The following is a 23,297-nucleotide window of genomic DNA, read 5'->3' as shown; positions in this document are numbered from 1 at the left end:
GGATCAGGGTAGACTGGACATCAAAATCACAAAAGCAGGGAAACTCTGACACATCTGGAAGTATGTACATTTCTAAGTATAAACGAAGAGCACAATCACTATAGGAATAAAATCAGAAAGCTAAGGCACCAAGCAAATTTTGGTAGCAAGGAAGAGAAAAAAAGAAGAAAGAGTTCTATATATGTTAGAAGTAAGAAGAAAACAAAGAATAAGTAAGAAGAAAACAAGTTTGAGGGTTGGAACTGGATGATCTTAAGGTCCTTTCCAAGCCAAACTATTCTATGATTCTAGAAGAACAGGTTATGTACAGGAAAGGACAGCAAATCACAAATGAGGCAGAGTGAAATGACTTCTTCATAGTCTTCCTTGCTCTCTTTATGAAGATACCATGGTATAGCCATAACTATTACTAAAAGTCCTGCATTTCGCAATTATTTTTATGGTATTGAAGGCTAGGCTTGCATATGGGAAAAAAAAAGAAGTTTGGGAGTATTTTTATCAGCCAGATGCAGTTCATATATCACTGAGTCAACAAGGAACTAACTGAAGCAATTCATGGACCACTATCAATTACACTCAAAGTCTCAGAGGCCTTGGGGTTCCAAAAGGCCAGACAAGACAGACAGAATGCTTCCCTTTACAAAAAAAAAAAGGAGTGAAAATAGCAATTCTAGCCCCTGACAGAGAAAATAAGAGTTCGTTGATTAAAAATGATAATGTGATCAGAGAAAAGCCAACACGGGCATGCAAAAACAAAGCTAAATCAATCTGATTTTCTATCCTGAAGAGGATAAATGGAATCCTGAATAAGTGCTAGATGTGACACATCTCAAGTAAGAACTGTGGAAGTATTCCCCAGCACATTTTCATAAGCCAATTCAAAAGGTAGTCTAGATAAAACAAACATCCAGATGCTTCATGATTCACAGGACTCCAGTGACTTGGACAGAATGTACTAACGGTTTCTACCAACATCACATTTGCTGGAATAAGGGAAACAGGGAAGGAGGAGATACTAAACACTTCCAAAGGTAAGAATTCAAAAATCAAAGCCCACTGAAGGGTCAGAATTTAGGCCTCGATTCACTACCAAACAATCCAACACCCTTTCAGAAGGGTGCAGAATAGTTTCATTGCAGAATAGTTACGTGTGTGAAGCAAAGAAATTACTTCATTCTCCTTGGTACTAAGCTAGGTCCCAGCTGAAAATCGTGGCATTTTTCAGCATCACAATTAGAGAAAGAGGCAGAAAATGAAAATCCAAAGAAAAGCAGCAGAATAACAGCTTCAGAAAACATGACCAGCAAAGAAGAGTTGAAGGAAAAGAGAGAACTGGAAAGATATTGAACAGGAATCTCCTAATACAACAGATTTTATACCAAGAGGGGTGCATCACCTATTTTTCAAGTAACAGGAGAAGGACAAGATGGCAATTTGATCTTCAACAAAGAAAAGATAGTCCATTTTAGGCAAAACTTGCTATTGCATTGATTAAACACTAACAAGAATGAGAAGGCTCCATCATCATATGCCTTTAGAAGTGGGTTCTACAGTTATCTGTCAAAGAATGTCTTGCTATATTTCATTCTGTCCCCATCCAGAAATTCTCTCACTATCCCTCCCAAACCTACATTTTTATGATTCTATGATTAGATTTATTTCTATTTACAGCCACAGTCAAATTTAAACCTGCTGTGTGAGACTCTGTAGCATATTCTCAGCACACTAGAAGTGAGTTTATTACCCTTCTGTAAAGTGATTTTGATCCATAAAGGGCCAGTTCTACCCTTTCTATCTTCTTCCCCTCTTTCACATTATTAACATAAAATACTTTACCTTTAGATTTGTCTGTCCTGAACAGTGCATAGCCTTTAAGGTAACTATACAGGTAGACATCTGGATGCTTCTTAATTTGTTTGCTTGATTCAGCAATGTTAAGAACATTCCTCTCGAATGGTATGTGAACAAGAAATAGTCAACTTTAAAGAAAACTACAAAAAGCCACGCATTACAACTTGATGATTTTCAAATGGAAAGCGCATGGTAGGATCTTTAGCTCTATAGAAGCAAACCCCTTCCACTTCAGCTAGAATCATTTGGTTGTGGTCCTGTTCTCAGTATTAGAGGGGAACAGAAAGTGTTGCTGAGTGACTGTTCCAGAAACTTGCTGATCAAACTGGACTGACTGGAGATGGATGAAGTCCCTGCAGAAAACACGTACAGGAAGCTTTCTGAAGACAGATTTAGCATACAGCCAGAAAAACTAAGAGGGAATATGCCTCCATATGGCAACACCACAGCTCCAGAGACTGGACCAGCCACCAGTCCCCATTTCATCAGTATGAAGCACACATGCTAGAGGGAAGCTTCTTACACCAAGGAGTACCTGAATCTTTGCAGAGTTAAGAATCCCCAAAGCTTTATTCCCAATAATGGATGGGACACTACATTTATTTTACACAGTATATTGAAACAATGTATCAGTTTATAAAACAACCAAGAAATCATTATTAAGGTCTCAAATCATTCCTGAGATGCACTACCAAAAATTCCCTTTAGAAGGCTTTCCCAATGCATATACGATCGATTTTTTATTATGCATAAAAGAACTGATGGACTGGTACTAGGCAAATTTTTGTCCTAATATATGGCAAAGTTGCAGGCAAACTACAAGCAGGCTCTTGCAATGAACACTTCAGTGCAACATAATATTGGACAGTGCTACCAGCCCTGCTTACAACAGAGCATTCAGCAAGCTATCCTACCTCCTTCATGCTAAAACTGGTCTCTCAGCTCCTTTTACTTCCAGTTAGCAGAGGTCTTCCAGGACTTAGTATAAATAGATCTGAAGTAAGCAGTTACTAGCAGCTACCAATAGCAGAGGTTTTTCCAAGTAAGAACGTTCAAAGACTTGCAACTGCTTAACCTAAAGCTCATGATCATTTTTGATTTGAAAGATTTCTAAACAAACCAGAGATGGTGCTTTCACTAATACAAGAAGGAAACCTAGGAGAGGAAAGAGGAAAAAGAGCAATGTTGGTTTCAGCAGAGGGGCTGAAAAAAGGGAAGCTGGTCTTGGGATTTATTCTGTTTTCCAAAACACCAACACAAGAAGGCACCTTCATTCAATAATCACAGGAAAGTGCACATACAGCTATCTACATGGAAAAGAATGTAAGGCTAAGCAGAAGATGAAATATAGCAATGAAGATGGTTTCTGCTTCTATCTCTACTCTCTGATCTGTGCAGCTTTAATGAAGGGGAATGAGTTGATCAGACATACCTAGAATTCAGCATTTGCATTTTGTCATACATGTTTGCGTAAAACCAAATGATTGGCAAGCCTGAGACACTTCAGTTGGGAAATGCTGAAGATCAGAAATACACCTGGAATTAAAAATCCTTGCTAAGCACCGCTCTATAAGAAAGGGAATCATCCAACATCAAATTTGAAGGACACCAAACCTGAAGAACTCTGAACAGAGGTATCAAAGAGGCCAGAAGTGGATTTGCACAGCACTGCAGAAGAGCCACAAGGTCAGAAGAAACCTTTTGCAGAGAACTAAGAAAGAATTCAGCATAACTTGCCATCAGCTAGGATTTACAATGCGATACACAGAAAATGTGCATAAAAGCACCACTTTGTACCAGCCAGGCAAGTTAGGAGCTATTGAGATATTCTAATAAAAACACCTTAAGACATTGAAACTAAAATAAAACAGAAAATTCCAGGATTAGAATATACATTCCTTAGAGACACGCAAGTGATGTCATTTATAAACATGTAAACCACTTTATACCAGTAAAACTGTTATAAATGCCAGCATATGGTATCGATATGAGCAAATGCAGAGTAATTAGTTAACCTAAAAAATGCATGAGTAGGAATTTGACTGCTAAATGATTAAACTGCTACATTTTAAAATGTGTATTAATATTTAATTATTGACACTGAGGAAAGAGAAAATCTTGCTGCTACTTCTCAGCTCTTTCTGATACTCAGCAACCCATGTATTATTCATATGAAGACTTTGTGCATATACAGCCAATCACTAGTTAAAGAATCATTCTCAGTAGATTCCCTTATCACCTCAATAGATCCTAATGCAGTATTTGCCACGTTTAGGAATCAGAGCTGAAGAAATCAGGCTGGCCATGATGAATCCAGTGCAGCCCGAGCACACATCAGTTCAAAGAATCAGATGTCAAAGTGCTCCCTCTAATGTCCCTTAATCATCACTCCAATTAGTGGCTGAATAGTGATGTGATTAAAAAGACTGCTGCTATCCTATACCTATTCAGAGTAGTAGAATTCTACATATGTTCTACCAATTAATGTTTGAATACAGCAGCGATTAGAGAGACATCTGCTATTGTGTATCCATTCAGCAAAGAGCTCAACTCCCATATTCATCTGCAATGAAGAAAAAACTAAATATTTGCAAAGGTAAACTATACATTTGGATTCTGAGGATAATTGAGTTGATTCCCCTTAATGAGTGTTCTCTGCTTTACAATGCTGGGGCTTCTTTCTCATAAATATCTAATCTTATCATCAAGACATGTCTAGGAAAGGACGCATTATTCCCTGGAAAAAAAAAAAAAAACAAACATTTCTTCATGAAGGTTCCTGATTTCAGGCCTTGGGTGAAATGGGTTTCAGATCTACTTCTTTGCAATTGGCACTATTTCTGCTTCAACCAGTTATTTGTGACTCGCTCACTGTGATATGGGATTGGGCACAAAAATCACATGGCATTTTTCCATGTCACTGGAAGGCAACACTTAGACTTATTAATAGTCTAAGTATTAGATTAGATATGCCTTAGACTAATAGGTGAGGAAGAATCACCTTATTTACAGGTTTTTCTATGTAAGCTTGGACAATTGTACAACAAGAGGTACTTCCAGATGTTCCTATAGAATAGTGACAGCCATGGCAGTACAATCAAAGTGGAAAGCAGTTTGAAGGTTCAGCTCTTATTACTACTGTTTGAAGGGAGTAACCTTGTTCTCCGAATTTAAAGAGGAACATGATCAGTTTCATCCTGCAATGAACTGCAAATCTCACTCTCCACCATTAGCATAGAGCAATCTGGTAGTTGGACCTTAATGTTGCACACAAGAATTTGGTTCTCTCTAAGGGCTGGAAAGTCAAAAGACTTGCCTCAAAAGTGAGGCCCCTGCAAACAAAACCACAGACCACCTGAGCTTAAAACTGATTTTGTTCAAGGAAGAAAGGCTCTTGTTGCACAATGCTGACTGGGCTTAGCAAATGTACAAAATGAAGAACAATGCAACTGCAGCCTGAAAATCAATACACTTACAGGCTATGGCAATTAGCTACAAACCAATTTAGACCCCATTTCCTTTCCACCTTTCTTGTCTTGTTGAAATATGTCCAACTGTTCATCTGGAGCAATTATTACTAGTATTCCTAAATCCAGAAACTGAAGAAAGTCGGAATACATAGGTGGGTATATGCCCTCTCACCTGTCTTTAGCAGGTACCACACACCATGTAGACAAAGCCCTCAGTGCCATGGGTTAGTGGTGGCTTTGGCAGTGCTGGGTTAAAGGCTGGGCTTTATCATCTTAAGGGTCTTTTCCAGCCAGTTTGATTCTATGATTCCACGATTACATAAATAGACCAGACTACAGTCTCCCACTGAATTCCCCAGTAACGAAGGGATTTATAAGAGTTGCAGAGGGGAATTTCATTATAACAACAAATCTGCACATCTACAAAGAAAAAACAGAACTTGTCCTATAATGCTTAGAAACCCTATTCATAAAGCAAGAAATTCAGTGTGCTGCGTGTAACACAAATGCATACGTGTGCCCATCACAATTTAAATGTCAGCAAGCACAAAATGCACACAGAAATTGAATTATAGAGAGTTTGAAGCCAGAAATAATAGACACATAAATCAGACGTCTAAATCCTCAAGTACCCAGCAAAACCTTGAAATCAAATCAAGTCCTTACAGTTTCCACAGTTTGTTTCTCTGCTTTAGTTTTATGTGTAAACTGATGACCCAATGTGATCTAAATTTTGTTTCCTTCTCCAGGATTTACTACAGTCATGTCAAAACTCTTTTACTTTGAATGTCTTCTGACCACCAGAAACCTTTGTTTCCCCAAACAGACTAGTGGCATGTGTTGAGACCACCTTTCAGCATGACCCAGAAGAAACCAGTGTTAAGGCTTTGGTATAGCACTGTTACCAAGGGCAACTCAGCAATGAAGAGTTTACCTATTCTGATCTAAAACTTGAGCTAACATTTCTGAAAGCTGACTGATCTTGCACCTACAGCTATGAATCATTTTTACAGCAAAATTTGGTCACTAACACAGTAAATAAACTATAGCACTCCCTGCAAGTATAACTGAACATTCCCTTTAGAAGGCTTTCCCAGTGCTGAGGTAAGATTTTGACAATGGAGTTTCCACTTCAGAACCCAGTTAATGGGCAACCCAAAGTGTCTCTGAGCAGGCTAGGAGTTAAAACTGCACTTGTGTAATTATTTGGAGGACATATGTAAGTCTGCCATCTGGAAGTGTATTAGACATTACAAAGTCACTGTGTGCATCCCTCAGCAGATGCAGCTTTTGTTCAGAGTTTTGAGAGCTGTTAATTTAATTACTTTTGTATTTTCATACTCCCACCTTCCCTCTAAAGGAATTCTGCACAGGCAGCTCAGTACAGTTTTAAAAGAACACAAAGCTAAAAGCCCAATTCAGATTTTAGGGAAAAGCAAACTTCCTTATGGACTTCAAACAGAGTTGACCTGTTCATTAGCAGGCCTAAACATTACTGCCATTGGCTTTTTAGACAGAAAACTGTGCTCAATGTCTCCTGTCCTATATTACCCTTCTTATCTTAAGAAGGCTAAGAAAGGATTCTATCATTTTGTCTTCCTTGCTTTTTAAAACCATTCAACAACAATGATCTGGAGTATGTAAAAGTCTCTCATGTTTTCAGAATGCCTTTTATGTGATGGGGTACCTTGTTTAGGTTGGAGTTTTTGAGTTTTGTAGGGCTTTTTCTACCACAATAGTGATTTGTGTACAGTGCACAGTAAAAATAGGCTACGTATTTCTGAGTAGTTTGAAAACTCTAAAACCCAGGAGTATTCCTGGCTTAAAAATAAGCACCACCCCTTTTACAGTTTCTTCTGCATTTCATATTTTTCATCATGACTTGCAAACTCAATAAAGGGACATTCTTCCAAGTAAATCATAATAGGAAGTGTAAGAACTATTTGTGACTAAGGTGTGTACATGTACAGATACACCTATTTGCTTACCTCTAACCTTTAACCCTGTAAGTTGCAATACATGAACAGATCTCAACATTTCAGGATTCTAATAATTGCACAGGTTATAAAACCACAGAATAGTTTGTGTTGGAAAGGACCTTAAAGCTCATCCAGCTCCAATCCCTGCTATGGGCAGGGACACTTTCCACTAGAGCAGGCTGCTCCAAGCCCCTGTGTCCAACCTGGCCTTGGAACACTGCCAGGGATGGGGCAGCCACAGCTTCTTTGGGCACCCTGTGCCAGCGCCTCTGCACCCTCACAGGCAAGAACTTCTCCCTTATATCCAACCTGAACTTCCCCTGTTTCAGTTTGAATCCATCACCCCTTGTTCTGTCACTACAGTCCCTGATGAAGAGCCCCTCTCCAGCATCCTTGTAGCCCCCTTCAGATATTGGAAGGCTGAAGATCCCCATACAGTAATGCAGAATGCAAAAACCAAGTTGTTTATTACATTTTAAACCTATGCCAAAACATCATACTGCAATATTTGCTAATATGCAGAATTTCTTTCAAATGAAAATCCAGCCAAGGCACACAAGCTAGAGATGAACCCAAAATCAGTACTGTCTGCACAGCCCAAGAAGCTCAGACCTTAGGTATCCGAGAACATCTGACGCACCATGAGCTGTGCACCCACAGCTAAGAGCAGGAACACGGAAAGAGAGACAGTTTCTAGAAAGCTATGCACCTTCACAATTAACAGCAAAATCTTCACATATCAAACATTCTACGACTCAACTGAATAAAAAGATCAAACAAGGCTGAAATGAGGGAAAACTGAGAAATAACCAAGAGAGATCTTAAAGCCCAGGAGCACTAGAAAATCAGTGTTAATGCACCCACTGGGAAGGTATATACATGTATGCTACAGTCTCAAGTTTAACTAGGACAATCTACACTGAACAACTAATCAGGTTACTGCACAAGTGCCTAGCTGCCCTGCTGCATGGACACCTGAGCTTCCTAACAAACAGGTTCTGGAAAGAGAGGTGTTTACAACCTGGTACTGATTTCAGGTCACCTCAAAACATAATGATGTAAACTGTAGCTGCCCAGGAGCTTCTCGCTGAGCAGCTCAACTATGTGTGCAGCAGGAAAACACACTTGTGGGCAGTAACTGTATCAGATATCTCAAAATCATCCTCCCTGTTCACAAACAGAAGCTTTTCCCGTACACTAGTTTCCAGTTACTATATCATTAGCTAAGCCAATGAATAAGAAAACAGGAACAGGCCCTTGGGTGACATGGTCTAGTGTGAGGTGTCCCTCCCCGTGGCAGGGGTTTGGAACTGGATGATCTTAAGGTTATTTCCAACCTTAAGCATCCTTTGATTCTATCAATATGAGCTACAGTAAGAGAGATTCTGTATGCTATATTCTATGCTATAAACCAAGAACTATATTAGAGTATATGTAGCATCAAAATGCTACAGATGCTCTGGGGGTTGCTCCTCCCAGTAAGTATTTGTAGGTCATACTGGCTAACATTATGCCCATAAAGAAAAGAGTTTGCAGGCATAGCAGTCTACCTAAAAGCCTTCTGAATTTAGAGGACTGTCTAAGAGAATCTGTAGGAAGACAGCCAAATCACTACAAACCTTCTAATCAAATGAGAGATCAACAAGACAACAAAGTCTGATAGGATTAAGGCAAATCTCACACTGAGACTAGGAATCTAAATACCAAGAGAGAAAATGATGATATTTAATGGCAGAAATACTGAATACTGGGTTCTGAAAAGTAAAGAGCTGACCACAAAGTCACTTTTTATCAACAGGAACAGAAGTAGGAGCCAAATTTGGCTACTGAAAGACAAAGGAAACAAAATTGGCATTTCTCACAGAACCAAGATTTCAGCCTCAATGATTTATTGCATGTTTCAGATACGATCATAAATGTGCACTTACTGAACAGCTTCTGTCAGAATTCCTTTTCCAGTGCTTCTTCACTTGCTTCTTTGCTGCAGTTGAATGGAGAGTTGCATGCGTCTGTTTTCGGGGATTTAAAGCCAGAATGTTCTGTAGAAAGAGAACAGAAACTATTAACAAACAAGCAAAATTCCCCAAAAAGCCTCAAAGCCTCTTTAATAACACCTCACACACTTATTAATAGTGCTATGCCAAACCAAAACACAATTAAGCAACATTATAGCCCAACTTCATACTCATATGTTCAGATCTGTCTTGTCCACACCACTTAGGTGATGAATATTTAAAGACATTTCTAGGAGTGCTAGAAAACAGAATTCTATGTAGTAGCCATGAAAATGGTATCCATTGCCAGATGTTTGTTATGCACAGCATATAGAAACATATAATTCTGCTGCATCATATCACTCGCAAAGTCAAACAAGCAAAAATACTTTAAAGGATCCAGGTTATTTCTGGGTGTTTCATTATTTCGGTATAAAATCCAACTTCCCCTTCACAAAAAGAACCTCCTTCAACACCCAGTGAGCTGACGGGTTAACTTCACTTCTCCTACAATGATTTATTCGAAAGGACACAAACAACTGTGTGCAGTGCTGGTGTCCTCAACATATGAAGGATATGGAGCTGTTGGAGCAAGTCCAGAGAAGGCCACGAGGATGACCAGGGGCTGGAGCAGCTCCTGTATGGAGACAGACTGAGAACATTGGGGCTGTTCAGCCTGGAGAAGAGAAGCTGCGTGGAGACCTCAGAGCAGCTTCCAGTGTCTGAAGGGGGCTTCAAGGATGCTGGAGAGGGACTCTGCATCAGGGACTGTGTCCTGGGTTCAGCAGTAGCAGTCATGTTTCTCCTCCTTGGTACCTGTGCAGTGCAGTGTTTTGACTTTCAGCTCGGGAACAGAGCTGATAGAGATGTTTTGGTTTGGCCAAGGACTTTGTGAGCCTCATGCTCTGCCAGGGAGGAGGGGAAGCCGGGAGGAAGCAGAGACAGGACACCTGACCCAAACTGACCAAAGAGCTATTCCATACCACAGCACGTCATGCCCAGGATGTAACTGGGAGTTAGCCGGAAGGGCTGGGAGACTGCAGGGTTGGAGGAGGTATCGGTCGGAGCTTGGTTGGGCCTGGGGGGCGAGTTATCGGTCAGCGGGTGGTGAGGTGTTGTATTCTGTTCCCTTGTTATTTCCTTTATCATTATTATCATTGGTGGTAGCAGTAGTGATTTGTGTTATACCTTAGTTACTAAACTGTTCTTATCTCAACCTGTGGGAGTTGCATTCTTTTGATTCTCCTCTCCGTCCCTCCGAGAGCAGGGGGAGGGCAAGAAAGGAGGGGGGGAAGTGAGCGAACGAATTACCTGACTGGGTTTAAACCACGACAGACTGTAGCAATAGGACAAGGGGTGATGGGTTCACAGTGAAACAGGGGAAGTTCAGGTTAGATCTAAGGCAGAAGCTCTTCCCTGTGAGGGTGCTGAGGTGCTGGCACAGGGTGCCCAGAGAAGCTGTGGCTGCCCCATCCCTGGCAGTGTTCAAGGCCAGGCTGGACAGAGCCTTGGGTGACATGGTTTAGTGTGAGGTGTCCCTGCCTGTGGCAGGGGTTGGAACTGGATGAGCTTTAAGGTCCCTTCCAACACAAACCAGTTTGGGATTCTGTGATCCTATGAAATGTTGGGAATATAGGTGTACTTTTAAGTGACAGCAATGGGCTGACGATACAGGCAGAGTGAAGCTTGTGATGTCTTTCATGGCACTAGTATAACAAGAAAAATCAAATCAGCGATTTGGAATCCAACCTCTTCTTTAAATCAGGTAAATGACAGCTTTCCACAGCAAAACTGACCTCATTTAATTCAAAGGGTGAGTGTGAACAGCGTGCAAGTGACAGATTCAGACTCAGAGCTGTGATGGAGAACCAAACCAGATGCAGTGTTGGTTGTAACTCTTGGAATTGATTTTGTAAGTCTTCCTTTAAAACAAATTGACTTTAGCACTACACTTCTCTACTGTGGTGAATAGGCTGTACTTATTCTGTTACTATATGTGAAAGATGTGCGAGACTGACTTACAGAAATGGAGACTGAACATGATGAATATGATGGGCTTATGAATATTAGATCAAGATGTTTCCATATTTCAATTTTTTGTGTGAGTGGGTTATAATGGTTAAGAAGTAACTTGTTGGATTAAGATTTTATGGTGTTGATGTTTTGGGGGACTTTTATTTATCCAAAGGGGTCACTTCCTAATCAACTTTTTACTCAGGACTCAACAATTCTTCCCACAAAACAGAAATCTCACCAACTTCAAACTTTTAGCTGCAAACAACAACAGAGCCCAATGGAGTAACTCCCAGCTTGCCTGAAGCACGTAGAGACATTGGGCATATATAAATAGGGTACAACATTCCAAAAGGTATAGACTATTTAGCTGCCTATGGGCTGTTAATGTTACCAGGAAGAGTTTGAGGGTGTTATCAGATGTGCTTCTGGAATTCAGCAGCAAAGACTCTGCTCCATTTCTGGGTGTTCCCCAGATGTAGCAACCAAATACATTCACCAGTGGTTTATGCTAATTTCTTTCATTCGTAATTAAAACAGAGCAGGGACATTTACATCAGGGATGTCACAGCATCTCAGTTGCTACCTTAATTTCTCAGGATGATCAAACTCAACTGTCAGAACACGTCTGACTCATTGGTGACAGGCTGGTGAGTAACCAAAGCACCCAAACCAAGCAGGAGGTCCTGAATCACACATACACTCAAGCAAGATTCTGCCTATTCTCTTTTGTAATTGCTTCATGCAGTACCCTTGGCCATGAATATTATAATTATTGTAGCAAAGTGAAATGAATTGCAAATGTCTAGTAATAAACTGCAACAGATGTACTCCACTGGGTACAGCACCAGTTGGTTTAAACCATGGAACAAATGGCGGGGCAAGCCAAGGACGGAAGAATCCCCATATGTTTGCTCCTGTTGGAATTCTGCAGCAGGAGCATGGCTCCAAGTGCGACAGTTGCAGAAATCCAAAAGGACTATGTGGCGCAGCATGTCCCAGAATTAAATCCCAAACAATACTGGCACAGAGCACATATACTATATCAAACTTCCTTATATTCCCACTACCTAATACACTATCTGCCTAAATCTTGGATTGCTGACCAAGGTGGTTGTTCTAGCTCCAAGTCCCTGGTGTTTAAGAACCACTCAGAAGTTAACTGCCTAAATGGGAACGTAATATAAATACTTTTGGGTCTGTTAAGCTGTCAGAAAAGGAAATTAGTGAGGGTGTTTTCTTCCTATTCATTTCAGTTCCCTTGATGGTTTTCCACAGCTTATGGCTAGTCAGACATTTAGGAAACGTAACAAATACATTCAGGTAGGTCAGCCAAGAAGTGGAAAATTACTGAGGAGAAAGTTCCAGGGGGAGTTTTGCAATTAACACTTAATGCAGGCACTCAGCTAAATACAGATAAACCACCCTGGACATGCAAGAAAGGAATCCTGAGACACCCAGCCTCAGCAGTGAGGAGCATTATCTGGGCATCTGTGATCTTGCTGGTCGCAACCCCATGCTTATTCTGATATATAAATTGTCCTTCTTGCCAGATGAGCTGCTGTTTGATCTCTCCAAATGTTGAAAGGGCAAGACTCAAGTTCCCCAGTGAAGGAGGTGGGTACATAACACACCACTTCTCAGAGCTGTATGAGCTTTGGGTTTCAAATTAAGATGCTATTTGTATAGTAGAGGAAAACCTATACATTATATATTAAGTGTTTCATATAAATGGCCAGATTCATGTCATTAAAAATAAAGTAGGTACAAATCTATTATCATTAATGGCTGCAAATCAGAATATCACATATTTTTGTAGAAATCTATTTAGATACTATGTTGATGGAGAAAGAAAGAGAGGTATGAGTAAGTAGACAGAAGTACATTCAGCCCACATCAGGTACACACTTGTGGAATAGCTGCACAACATGTAAGTTCATAGTAAAGCCTGCAATTTTGCACAACACTGATGATTATGGGCCCCACCAAAGTATTAACCTGTCGTTATTTCCATAGGAATTAATTCCATATCAATCTGAAAACTTCATTTTGGGAGGAAAGCCAAGCGGTCTGTACCTACAGAACACAACTCAACATATATTGCAATGACTCCCTCAAATATGACTGCCTTAAGGAATTCCTTTAATAATAACTCTTGACAATGGTTTCTTTTATGCCTTTTAAAAGACAAAGATTATTATAAGCTAAAGAATTCTTAAAGAATGGTTTAATTCCCTAGCACACCCTCTTCTATAAGAGAATGTATTCATTTTGACTAATATATATTGATTTAGGTTCCAAGAATCATACAATCCCAGACTGGCTTGAGTTGGAAAGGACCTTAAAGCTCATCCAGTTCCAACCCCCTGCCACGGGCAGGGACACCTCACACTAGAGCAGGTTGCTCCAAGCCCTTGTGTCCAACCTGGCCTTGAACACTGTGCCAGCGCCTCAGCACCCTCACAGGGAAAAGCTTCTGCCTTAGATCTAACCTGAACTTCCCCTGTTTCAGTTTGAACCCATCACCCCTTGTCCTATCACTGCAGTCCTTGATGAAGAGTCCCTCCCCAGCATCCTTGGAGCCCTCTTCAGACACTGGAAAACTGAAGATCTCCATACAGTAATGCAGAACTCGAAACCCAAGTTGTTTATTACATTTTAAACCTATGCCAAAACATCATCCTAAAATGTATCCCTAAATATATCCTACTCACATGTAATGCACAGATGCCAGTTGTTCTCAGTGTGATAGCTACTGGTTTTAAATCTTGAGACTTTAGTGCTAAACAGTTACGTTGGGCTGCGCCAACACAGTAACATAGCTTCTGAGAATAAACTTGGGATAAGCTATTTATTAGATGTTTATTGCTCAGCTTCTACTTTAAAGGCTGTGATTAAAAAGTCTCCACAAAAAATAAAATACTAGCTCTAATCTGCACCATCATCTATTAATGAAAAAGCTGTAAAAGTTTTAAACCAGCATGTCTTATCATTACAGTGAGGAATTCATCAAGAAGTTGAATTAGTATTACTCAAAATAAGTGATTCCAAGGCAGCCATTTGGGGTAGGACACATCCTGCAGTTGGAAGCCCTGTTTCTGAAATGACAGTTTCTGGTAAATCAAGCCAGGCTTGGCACGCACTCTACAGGGATCCGACAGAAATTTCTGGTATAGAAATGTCATTGCCTTTTTAATTCCATTAAAAGCGTCACACCCAGCTCATTCCCATCTCACATAGTCACCAGTTTAGCTGAAATCAGAAGCAGCTATTGCAATTAAATCCCATTTTTTAATTAAATGCACATTCATCAACATAAAATATGAAGTTATGGAAGCACTATGCTTATTAGAAATGCTCCAAAACTAACCAGAGCTGTGGGGTGAGGACAGGACACGATAGACAGAGGGGGCATAGCGTTAAGAAAAAGGTGGGACTGCAGTAAATTCAAGCAGTCACCAGAAAGTCCTGCAGGTCTCACATTGTCTTAGTAAAATAGATGACATTATTCCAAATTTTGAAAGCTCTTCTTGGAAGAACTCTACTGAAATCAGTGAGTTACACCAGGAGTATTTAATCCTTCATAACCCTCATGGGACACGATTTAGTGGTGGCCTTGGCAGTCCTGGGGTAATGGTTGGACTTTATGATCTTGAAGGTCTTTTCCATCTGGGTTCATTCTGTGATTCTATGTAAGTCTATCTTTGCTACTGGTAATTCAAAGCCAGAATAAGGATCAGAAAACCCCTCTTCATGCTAATGCCACAGGCTGTGGTATTAAAACCGTACAGGCTTCTTAATAAGACAAAGCAATATTTTGCTCTTTTCATTAATTCTGTCCACTTTCTCTGGCTTGTTGGGGAAGTTTCTTATGAGCAGCCCCAAAACACTTGATCACCACAGCTCAATATACACAGAGCTTCAGTGAAGCTGCTAAAATGCAATTCTTCACATGCAGACTATAATTATGGGCATAAAATGTCATCCCATGTGTTAGTGGCTTAGCATATAGCACATCTACAGCCCCTGCAATACACAGGTTAGATCCTGGTTGACTCCAGCTCCTTCACAGAGCATCCTCAGCTAAACGCTTTCACATACATCAATTAAAATCCAGGAGTAGGCTGGGCATGCCAGGGAATCCATGTGGAGAGCCATTTAACCCACCCCATTCCATTAATCTATCCAATTTCCTTAAAAAGAGTTGTAATCTCCCTCACAGCAAGTAACATTAAATGCATTGCAAGATACATATGTTCACCAAGTGAACATAATGAGAACGTATTTATTTTTTCTGAGGGTAATGAGCACAGTAAACAATTCATTTCAAAGCTATGCAAGTGTTCATTTATTGACAGAAACAAGTACCGGGTTTGCTTTTTTTTTACCTGATATTTTCTAGTACATCTGAACATGAAGTTAATTTTATTGTTGTTAGTCAGTCAAAGACCAAAGATCTCAATCTCCAAGTATTTGTTTTCATGAGATTAGCTGACCCAGAGTAATGACTTTGTTCAACTATCATCTCAGTTAAGGAAAAGATGACTAAGGCACGAGCACTTTCTATTAATATCTTATCTGAATTGCCTAGTTCACATTTTACCTCTTGCATTCACTCTGCTGCATGAAGCACTAGCAGTTAGATGCAGCACTTCAAATGCCACGTAAAGTTACAAACTATTGCAAGTGGAAGCTTCCTTACCAAATGAGCAAGTTCTAGTCCTGGGGGAGCTTCTGGCACTAAAAGATACACAAGATCTCAAAACAATACCTCTAGTGTCTTGTTTTCCAGAAGCCAGGTCTGTGTTATTGCTTAGCATAGAAAGAATATGGGAAAATACGGATTTCTCCCTCATGCTTCTATATGGTAGAATAGCTCCTTGTATCAAATGAGCATTTCCTTACTGAAAATCTGAGCTGATGAGAATCCTTACAAGCAATTTATATAAGCTGGCTGGTAACACATCCTAGGAATTCATCCAAAACCTTTCAAAAAGGAGAAGACTGCTTTCACAGGAGTTTAGGCCTGCTTTGAGAGGCAATGAAGTATAGAGAAAACTCGATGTAATGTGAAACAACCACAGATGTCAGGGGAATAGCGTGGTCAGCCTTTGGAGAACCCAATTCTAGAACTAGAAAGGATCCCAGACAGCATGGGACTCAGAAGGGAAACCCTCAAAGGATTACTTTGTGTATCACCAGATATGTTTTCTGTTACTAAGACAAAGAGCTGCACACGTGAGCAAAGTGACAAGCTGACTGCAAACCCGCTTCAATCTCAGTTTATCACAGTGTGACAGGCCACAAGCCTCTCACCTCTCTCAGAAAGGATAAACTCTTCAAGTGACCCTCTGTGTCCACGCCCAAGAACTGGCAATTTACATTATTATGGTATCTTCAAAACAAAGTCCTCAAGGCCCAAAGAGTTGGAAGATGGGGCTCTATTTCTGTGCAGAGACGAGGAAACATGCCAGAGGAGCACCAGAGCTGCAGCCTCCTGTGAGACAGTGGCTGAGAAGCCGACAGGCCTGACCCCGAATCCTGGTGTGCACATGGGCAAGGGGGGAGGTGAAACATACCTGGGAAAAGATTCAGCTTTTAGTCATGAGACTTATTTCTCCTCTGAGCCATATAAGCCATTCATAAAGAACAAGAATTCAAAGGCCAATAGATGATCTTGTGGTAAACATCATCTAGCTGCACACTGACAGCTCCCTGCCTTCAGCACAGCACTTAAATACTACATCTTCATCTTCCACGTAACTTTGGCTTTCCCCCTAAGACAGCCTGCTTTTATCTCAGAACAAAAACAAACCCCTTTCCAGCTTCTTGCACTCCTTACACAGCCTCTAATGAGAGTAAGACTACTCTTTATATTGTAATAATATCATAGCATACCAGCATCTCAGAGGTGTAGTCCTACATCTGTTACTAGATACTTGGAAAGTGAGGTTTCCAAACCAGTTTAACCACTACGGATTTTCACAGTCTTCAGATTTCCCTGCAGTATGTAAATACTGCCTGTTAACAAAAAGAACACTCCCACAAAAGCCACGCAAGTCTTGGTTACAAATATGTCTGTATTAACAAAGCTGTGGTATTCTTCATGCACTTTGTTACAGAAGCAAAGTTAAAGCATTACAGATTAACAAAATAGCAAAATTTCACAATCCTGCTTTCCTCATATTTTAACTTTCAGATTGAGCTTGATGTTTCTACCTCAGCAACGCATTTCTGCTAGGTGTTACTGTCAATTCCAAGAATCATAGAATCATAGAATCGTTAGGGTTGGAAAGGACCTTAAGATCATCTAGTTCCAACCCCCTGCCGTGGGCAAGGGCACCTTACGCTAAATCATATCACCCAAGGCCTCGTCCAACCTGGTCTTGAACACTGCCAGGGATGGCACATTCACAACCTCCCTGGGCAACCCATTCCAGTGCCTCACCACCCTCACAGGAAAGAATTTCCTTCTTATATCCAACCTAAACTTCCCCTATTTAAGTTTTAACCCGTTACCCCTTGTCCTGTCACTACAGTCACTAAAGAGGTTTATTACAATAGAAAACAAAGAGTGTTACTTGCTTCCCATAGACACCAACCACTCTTCTCCGTTGGAAGAGCTCTGGGTGGTAAATGATGCTGCTGGAAACTCTGCATGAAACTTCTTGACACAACTAATCGCTGCAGAAGCACCTTGACCCTCACAGGAAAAACCAAAGCAAATACTCACTCTTCATGCCTAAGTATCCAAATAGCATCCCAGCATTCAATGAGTTATTCACGTATTTAACACAAGCATATATACATTAAAAGCCACACAGCTTAAAGCAGGCTCAAACTCCACCGTACCATCAGATGAAGTTCCCAGATCTGAGGCTTCTCCAGGAACACCCTACTCTGTGGTAAGATCACATTTTCTCACTGCAAACAATACTTTACATCAAAAGGTATGAGGGTTAATATAGCAAATTCATAGAAGGCATAGCAAAGCACAGCTCTCATGGATCTACTCCAAGTTGAATTCACTGTTATGTATTCATTTTGTTGACTAAAATGTGATTTCATTTTCAGCCTTTAGAAATGGAAGGGTTTAACATTTGGTGCAGCTATCCTCTACACTTATATTTAACAGTTCAGTACATTTTCTCTCTAACTGGACGTTCTTTAATCATTCAACCCGTTGGCTAAGTGCAAAGAAACAGAGCAATTCATGCCACAGCCTTGATTCTTAGCATGATGACTGCTGTTACTTCAAAAGTCAGCACACACATGGTCTCCAGAGTCTGTGAAACCCCCTACACTCTGAAGTTACCTTTACTCATCTTAGTAGTAAAATTATCTTCCTTCTTTACAAATCAAAATGTAAAGCTTTAGAAAATACTTAGGTTCGCATTGCAGGTATAACAGAAGCTCTTGGTTTCCTCGCTGTAATATTTATGTCTGCCTTGATCACTTGTGCATCAAATTGCTCTGCTACAGGAGGAATACTAAATAACATTTGTAACTGCTCACTCATATAGACAGTCATTTAATTAATATCTCATAGCAAAAAGGATCATTATCATACACATGCATTTACTTTCACTTCTATTTTCCTGCAAGAAGACAAACAGACTGAAAAAGAAAGCAAGCTCGGTTGACTTTGGAAACAAACTTAGTGCCAAACCCAAAACTAGGCCATTGTATCCCCATAACTAAATGTCCCACTTGAACCCTCAATTGTGGGGTTTTGCTTAACCAAAACCCAAACTTGCATTAGAGACATGTCAGTTAATGAAAAGTGAATGCTCCACTGACTTTTTTGATCATAGGAGAGAAATCAGCATTAGCAGCTATTACTGCTTTAAGTTTAATCATTGGCAAAATCAGTGGAACTAGTTTTAGCTGACCGCAGCAATGTTCTGGAAACTTTGTTAAAAGGTGATTTTCAAAGTCCAATAAATGAACCTGAAATGTAAGGATGAGAGTGACAATCTGCATCCAAAAGTTCCAGTACATTCAGTGCTGGAAACACATGTGAACGTTTGTATCTGCTCCAAGAACGTGCCAACTCAACTTTCTAAATCTGCTGCAACATTAAGAAGCAATGAGTAAACTTACCTATGTACACCAATGTGCAAACTTGTACCAAAAGATTTCAGTACTGACTGTTTAATACAGTGGTAAAATACAAAGCTCACAATGAAATGACTTATTTCTAGGAAGCTTGTGTAGACATCAGAGCATCCTCATCAAAAAGGGAAATCAGCATGTAGAAGGAAAATGGAAATATGAAGGATTTGTTGACTCTATGCTATAAAGAGTAAGGGTTTGATACATGAAGCTATGAAGTGTTAAAATATTATTAAATGTCTGATAATTGAAAAAATAAAGATATGAGGATTTCTCCTTTGCCTTTTAACAGGGCATCTTCTTAAGCAGAAGCACACAGTCACCCAATGTCGACACCCTTAAGCAAAGAAATATGACATTCCATAAATACACAGGGCATCACAAGAGTTATAGATGACACACATACAAGTGATAATAGCGAAGACAAAGCAATTCCTTGGAATTCTTTACTCTTACTAAATATTTTTAATTTTTAAACCTTATTGACTTTAAATATTGCTGAATTGCTGCTAAAATAGGCTGCGTGGAGACTTCAGAGCAGCTTCCAGTGTCTGACGGAGGCTCCAAGGATGCTGGAGAGGGACTCTTCATCAGGGACTGTAGCAATAGGACAAGAGGTGATGGGTTCAAACTGAAACAGGGGAAGTTCAGGTTAGATCTAAGGCAGAAGCTCTTTGCTGAGGCGCTGGCACAGGGTGCCCAGAGAAGCTGTGGCTGCCCCATCCCTGGCAGTGTTCAAGGACAGGTTGGTCACAGGGGCTTAGAGCAACCTGCTCTAGTGTGAGGTGTCCCTGCCTATGGCAGGGGCTTGAAACTGGATGATCTTAAGGTCCTTTCCAACTCAAACCAGTCTGGGATTCTAGAAATGTGTGGGCACGAGGCAGAAGTAATACTCTCAAAAATAAATAGGATAATCAGATTCGGCTGCCCAACCTGAAAATGTGCCAGCAAACATTTGGAATCTGATCTATCATACTTTGTCACATGCTGATATAGAACACTTATTTTTAAAACACTTTATAAAGGGTGCATGTGTAGCAGCATTATTTTCCAACTCTTTTACTTATTAACCCAAATTGCATTTCTGCTCTGAGACCTCTAAACAGGGAAGAATTACTATTGTTATCATTTATAAGGTTTTCTAAAACTAGAGTTAAGTAGGTCTCCTATAATCCTACTGTAATGATCCTAAAGCCTGGAATTCCAAGGGGCAGAAAAATTTAAGTATTGGACTTCTACAGAAATTAAATTCCCATCTTGCTGAGAGGACAAAGCTCTCTTTCCTAGGCTAGAAGATACAAGCCCCAAAAGCCATATTTCAATTAGGATGGAAACATTAACCAACACTTGGATCAGCATCCCTTTATTTGTGGTTTGGCATGAGCAGCAGCAAATACTGCAGAGTAACAAGAACATTATTTATACTAGAATGATGCAAAGCAAAAGTACCCTACATATACCCTACATATAAGTGCTTTATCTTCCTGCTCATCTCCAGCTGACACCTTCAGAAACATGCCAGAAGAACCAGCAATACAATGCGGATTTGGTCTTTACCTCCTTCAACTTGACTGGAGGTCAGCATTTCTTTAAGGTATTATTTGCTCACTTTTCATGAGCAAAGACAGACATTCACAGACAGGTAAGGTTTGTAAGCAAGGGCTGACTCCAACAGTGGAAGATCCATGTCCTAGTCAGCAATGAGGAGGGATTCACAGCTGCCAGAATGCCAAGCAGGACCCTCCAGCTTGGTATCACAAAACACTACCTAGACAAGGGGTACACAACTACACAACCACAGCAGCTCCTAGAATTCCAGACTGGTTTGGGTTGGAAAGGACCTTAAGATCATCCAGTTCCAGTCCCCTGCCACAGGCAGGGACACCTCACACTAGACCATGTCACCCAAGGCTCTGTCGAACCTGGCCTTGAACACTGCCAGGGATGGGGCAGCCACAGCTTCTCTGGGCACCCTGTGCCAACACCTCAGCACCCTCACAGGGAAGAACTTCTGCCTTAGATCTAACCTGAACTTGCCCTGTTTAAGTCTGAATCCATTCCCTCTTGTCCTCCTGGACTTGCACACTGCTTGGCAGCCTTTGCGCATCCTCCAGGATGATGGTTCTCAGCCTGAAACTCTGAATTTAAATGCTTAACTCAAATGCACGAGTTTCCTAGCTTCCATGCGAGACATAGGGAGGAAAGGGGGAAGAGTCACAGGAAACTACAGGAGCAACACTTTCGCCTAACAGTTAAATGGTTACTGGAGTCTCCCTGGAAAGAGAAGACCTCCTGCCCACTGACCGTGATGGAAGGCAAACCTAGATGAAGTTGAGCTGATTAGCTGCTCAGTGAAGATCACAAAAGCAAATCAGAGAAAAGCATGACAAGAACACTGCTCCAGCACTAAGAGACTTTTGACCCCGCCCCCAAGACTGCTTATGTATTATTCATTAAGGACTCATTGATTAAGTGCATAGAGAACATTCTGTTGGGAGTTCAAAATGAGCTAACTTTGCTTTTGTGCTGAGTACTTCTTGGGGTTCATAAATCAATCTTATCTCCTCACCTGGGGCCAAGGTTTGGCATCCTGCAAGCTACTTCACTATACTTCCGAACAAATATCCTAAAAACCAATTCTTATGGCATCCTAGCAAAGAGGAATTGGCCCTTCAGCAATCTGTAGTATTGGCAACTGCTGACATTTTACTCAGACTGTAAATTTGAGACAAGATAATATTTTTCTGGGGGGTGGAGTTTGTTCTGTATTCATTTCTGCATCAGCTTCTGCTGTGGTTATCTTGCTGGAGTATTTTTTTGCCTCCTAACTTTTTTGTCACTATCTCACTTCCATCTGTTTTGAAGAGCTACGTATGAGCTTATCAAAACCTTGAAAACATTGTGTTTTCAACTGGAACTGAAAAAGGGCAATATCTAACACAGCTTTCAAATGGAAGCAGAACAACTCTGGGAACAACCTGTAACGTCCCATCTTGTGTTCCTCTTTTAGCACACAAACGCAAGCGTGTGAGTGGATTTGCATAAGCTTCCTTTGTCCTCAGGCTCTGAAGACTGCAGAGGTTGACAGAGAGGGAGATAGACCTCCAGTGCTGCTGAACAGATTTGTTAAGGCTGAAATCAGATCGTGTATTCACCTGGAGTTATATCCCAAAATATTACACTATATGTGATAGTTTGCACACAGATCCTCACACCAATTACTGATAACATTCCTTAAGAGCTAAAATGACACACCAAAGACAGCAGGCTTTCATTTCATCACTACAAAACCAAAGGCAAACCTGGGACTCATTCCCATTTTTGCCCTAAGTAGTAAGACATGGAGTACTTCTTCAATGCTGATTTCATTTACAATCAGTTTTCCTAAATGCAATGGCTACACCTTACTTCCCAAATCTCATTTGTAAGCTTAACTTGTGACATAACAGGAAAACTGCTTACTTAAATAACTGGCTGCTTTATTAGAAATAAGAACACTTACAATTGTTTTTAAAATGCCTCATAAAGCCGCATGAAGTCTACTTTAATGATTTCAGAAAAGTTTGGTTTATTTTCATAGCAATATTCCAAGCACTTAAAATAAAGTCACTTTTCTCAGTTTTAACTGTCATTGAAATATCCTTCATTTCCAAGATATCAAGAAATTATCACTATTCACTTTCAATACAAAGCCTCTTCCATTTCAGCTGTCATTCCCCAAAAATCATACTGAAAATAGTGTTTCGAAGCAGAGTTCAGTTGCAGTGTAATAAGTAATAATTTCATCAATTAGCAGCATTCAGCATCCACTGAGAGTTCTCTCACTATTATTTTATTCATGGAGCCCTTTGTGGAAATAGCATACTAAAAAGATC

At 40.4% G+C, this 23,297-nt stretch overlaps 1 protein-coding gene across 2 annotated transcripts in view; it reads right to left on the bottom strand.

Annotated features, from left to right (window-relative positions):
* DPYD (dihydropyrimidine dehydrogenase) overlaps window positions 1–23,297 on the bottom strand; it is a 346,394-nt gene that overhangs the window by 313,610 nt on the left and 9,487 nt on the right. For both annotated transcript variants that reach the window (XM_061461954.1, XM_061461963.1), the window contains exon 2: window positions 9,229–9,339. In XM_061461954.1, coding sequence (XP_061317938.1) covers window positions 9,229–9,339 — 111 coding nt within the window. The remainder of the gene's footprint in view (window positions 1–9,228; window positions 9,340–23,297) is intronic.

The sequence above is a fragment of the Pezoporus flaviventris genome, unplaced genomic scaffold (assembly GCF_033815535.1).
Source record: "Pezoporus flaviventris isolate CSIRO_AGI_PZ_B2104156 unplaced genomic scaffold, CSIRO_AGI_Pfla_v1 ptg000001l, whole genome shotgun sequence".
Classification (NCBI taxonomy): Eukaryota; Metazoa; Chordata; class Aves; order Psittaciformes; family Psittacidae; genus Pezoporus; species Pezoporus flaviventris.
Note: the sequence above shows the minus strand (reverse complement) of the source record. Positions and strands in the feature narration are given on the sequence as shown.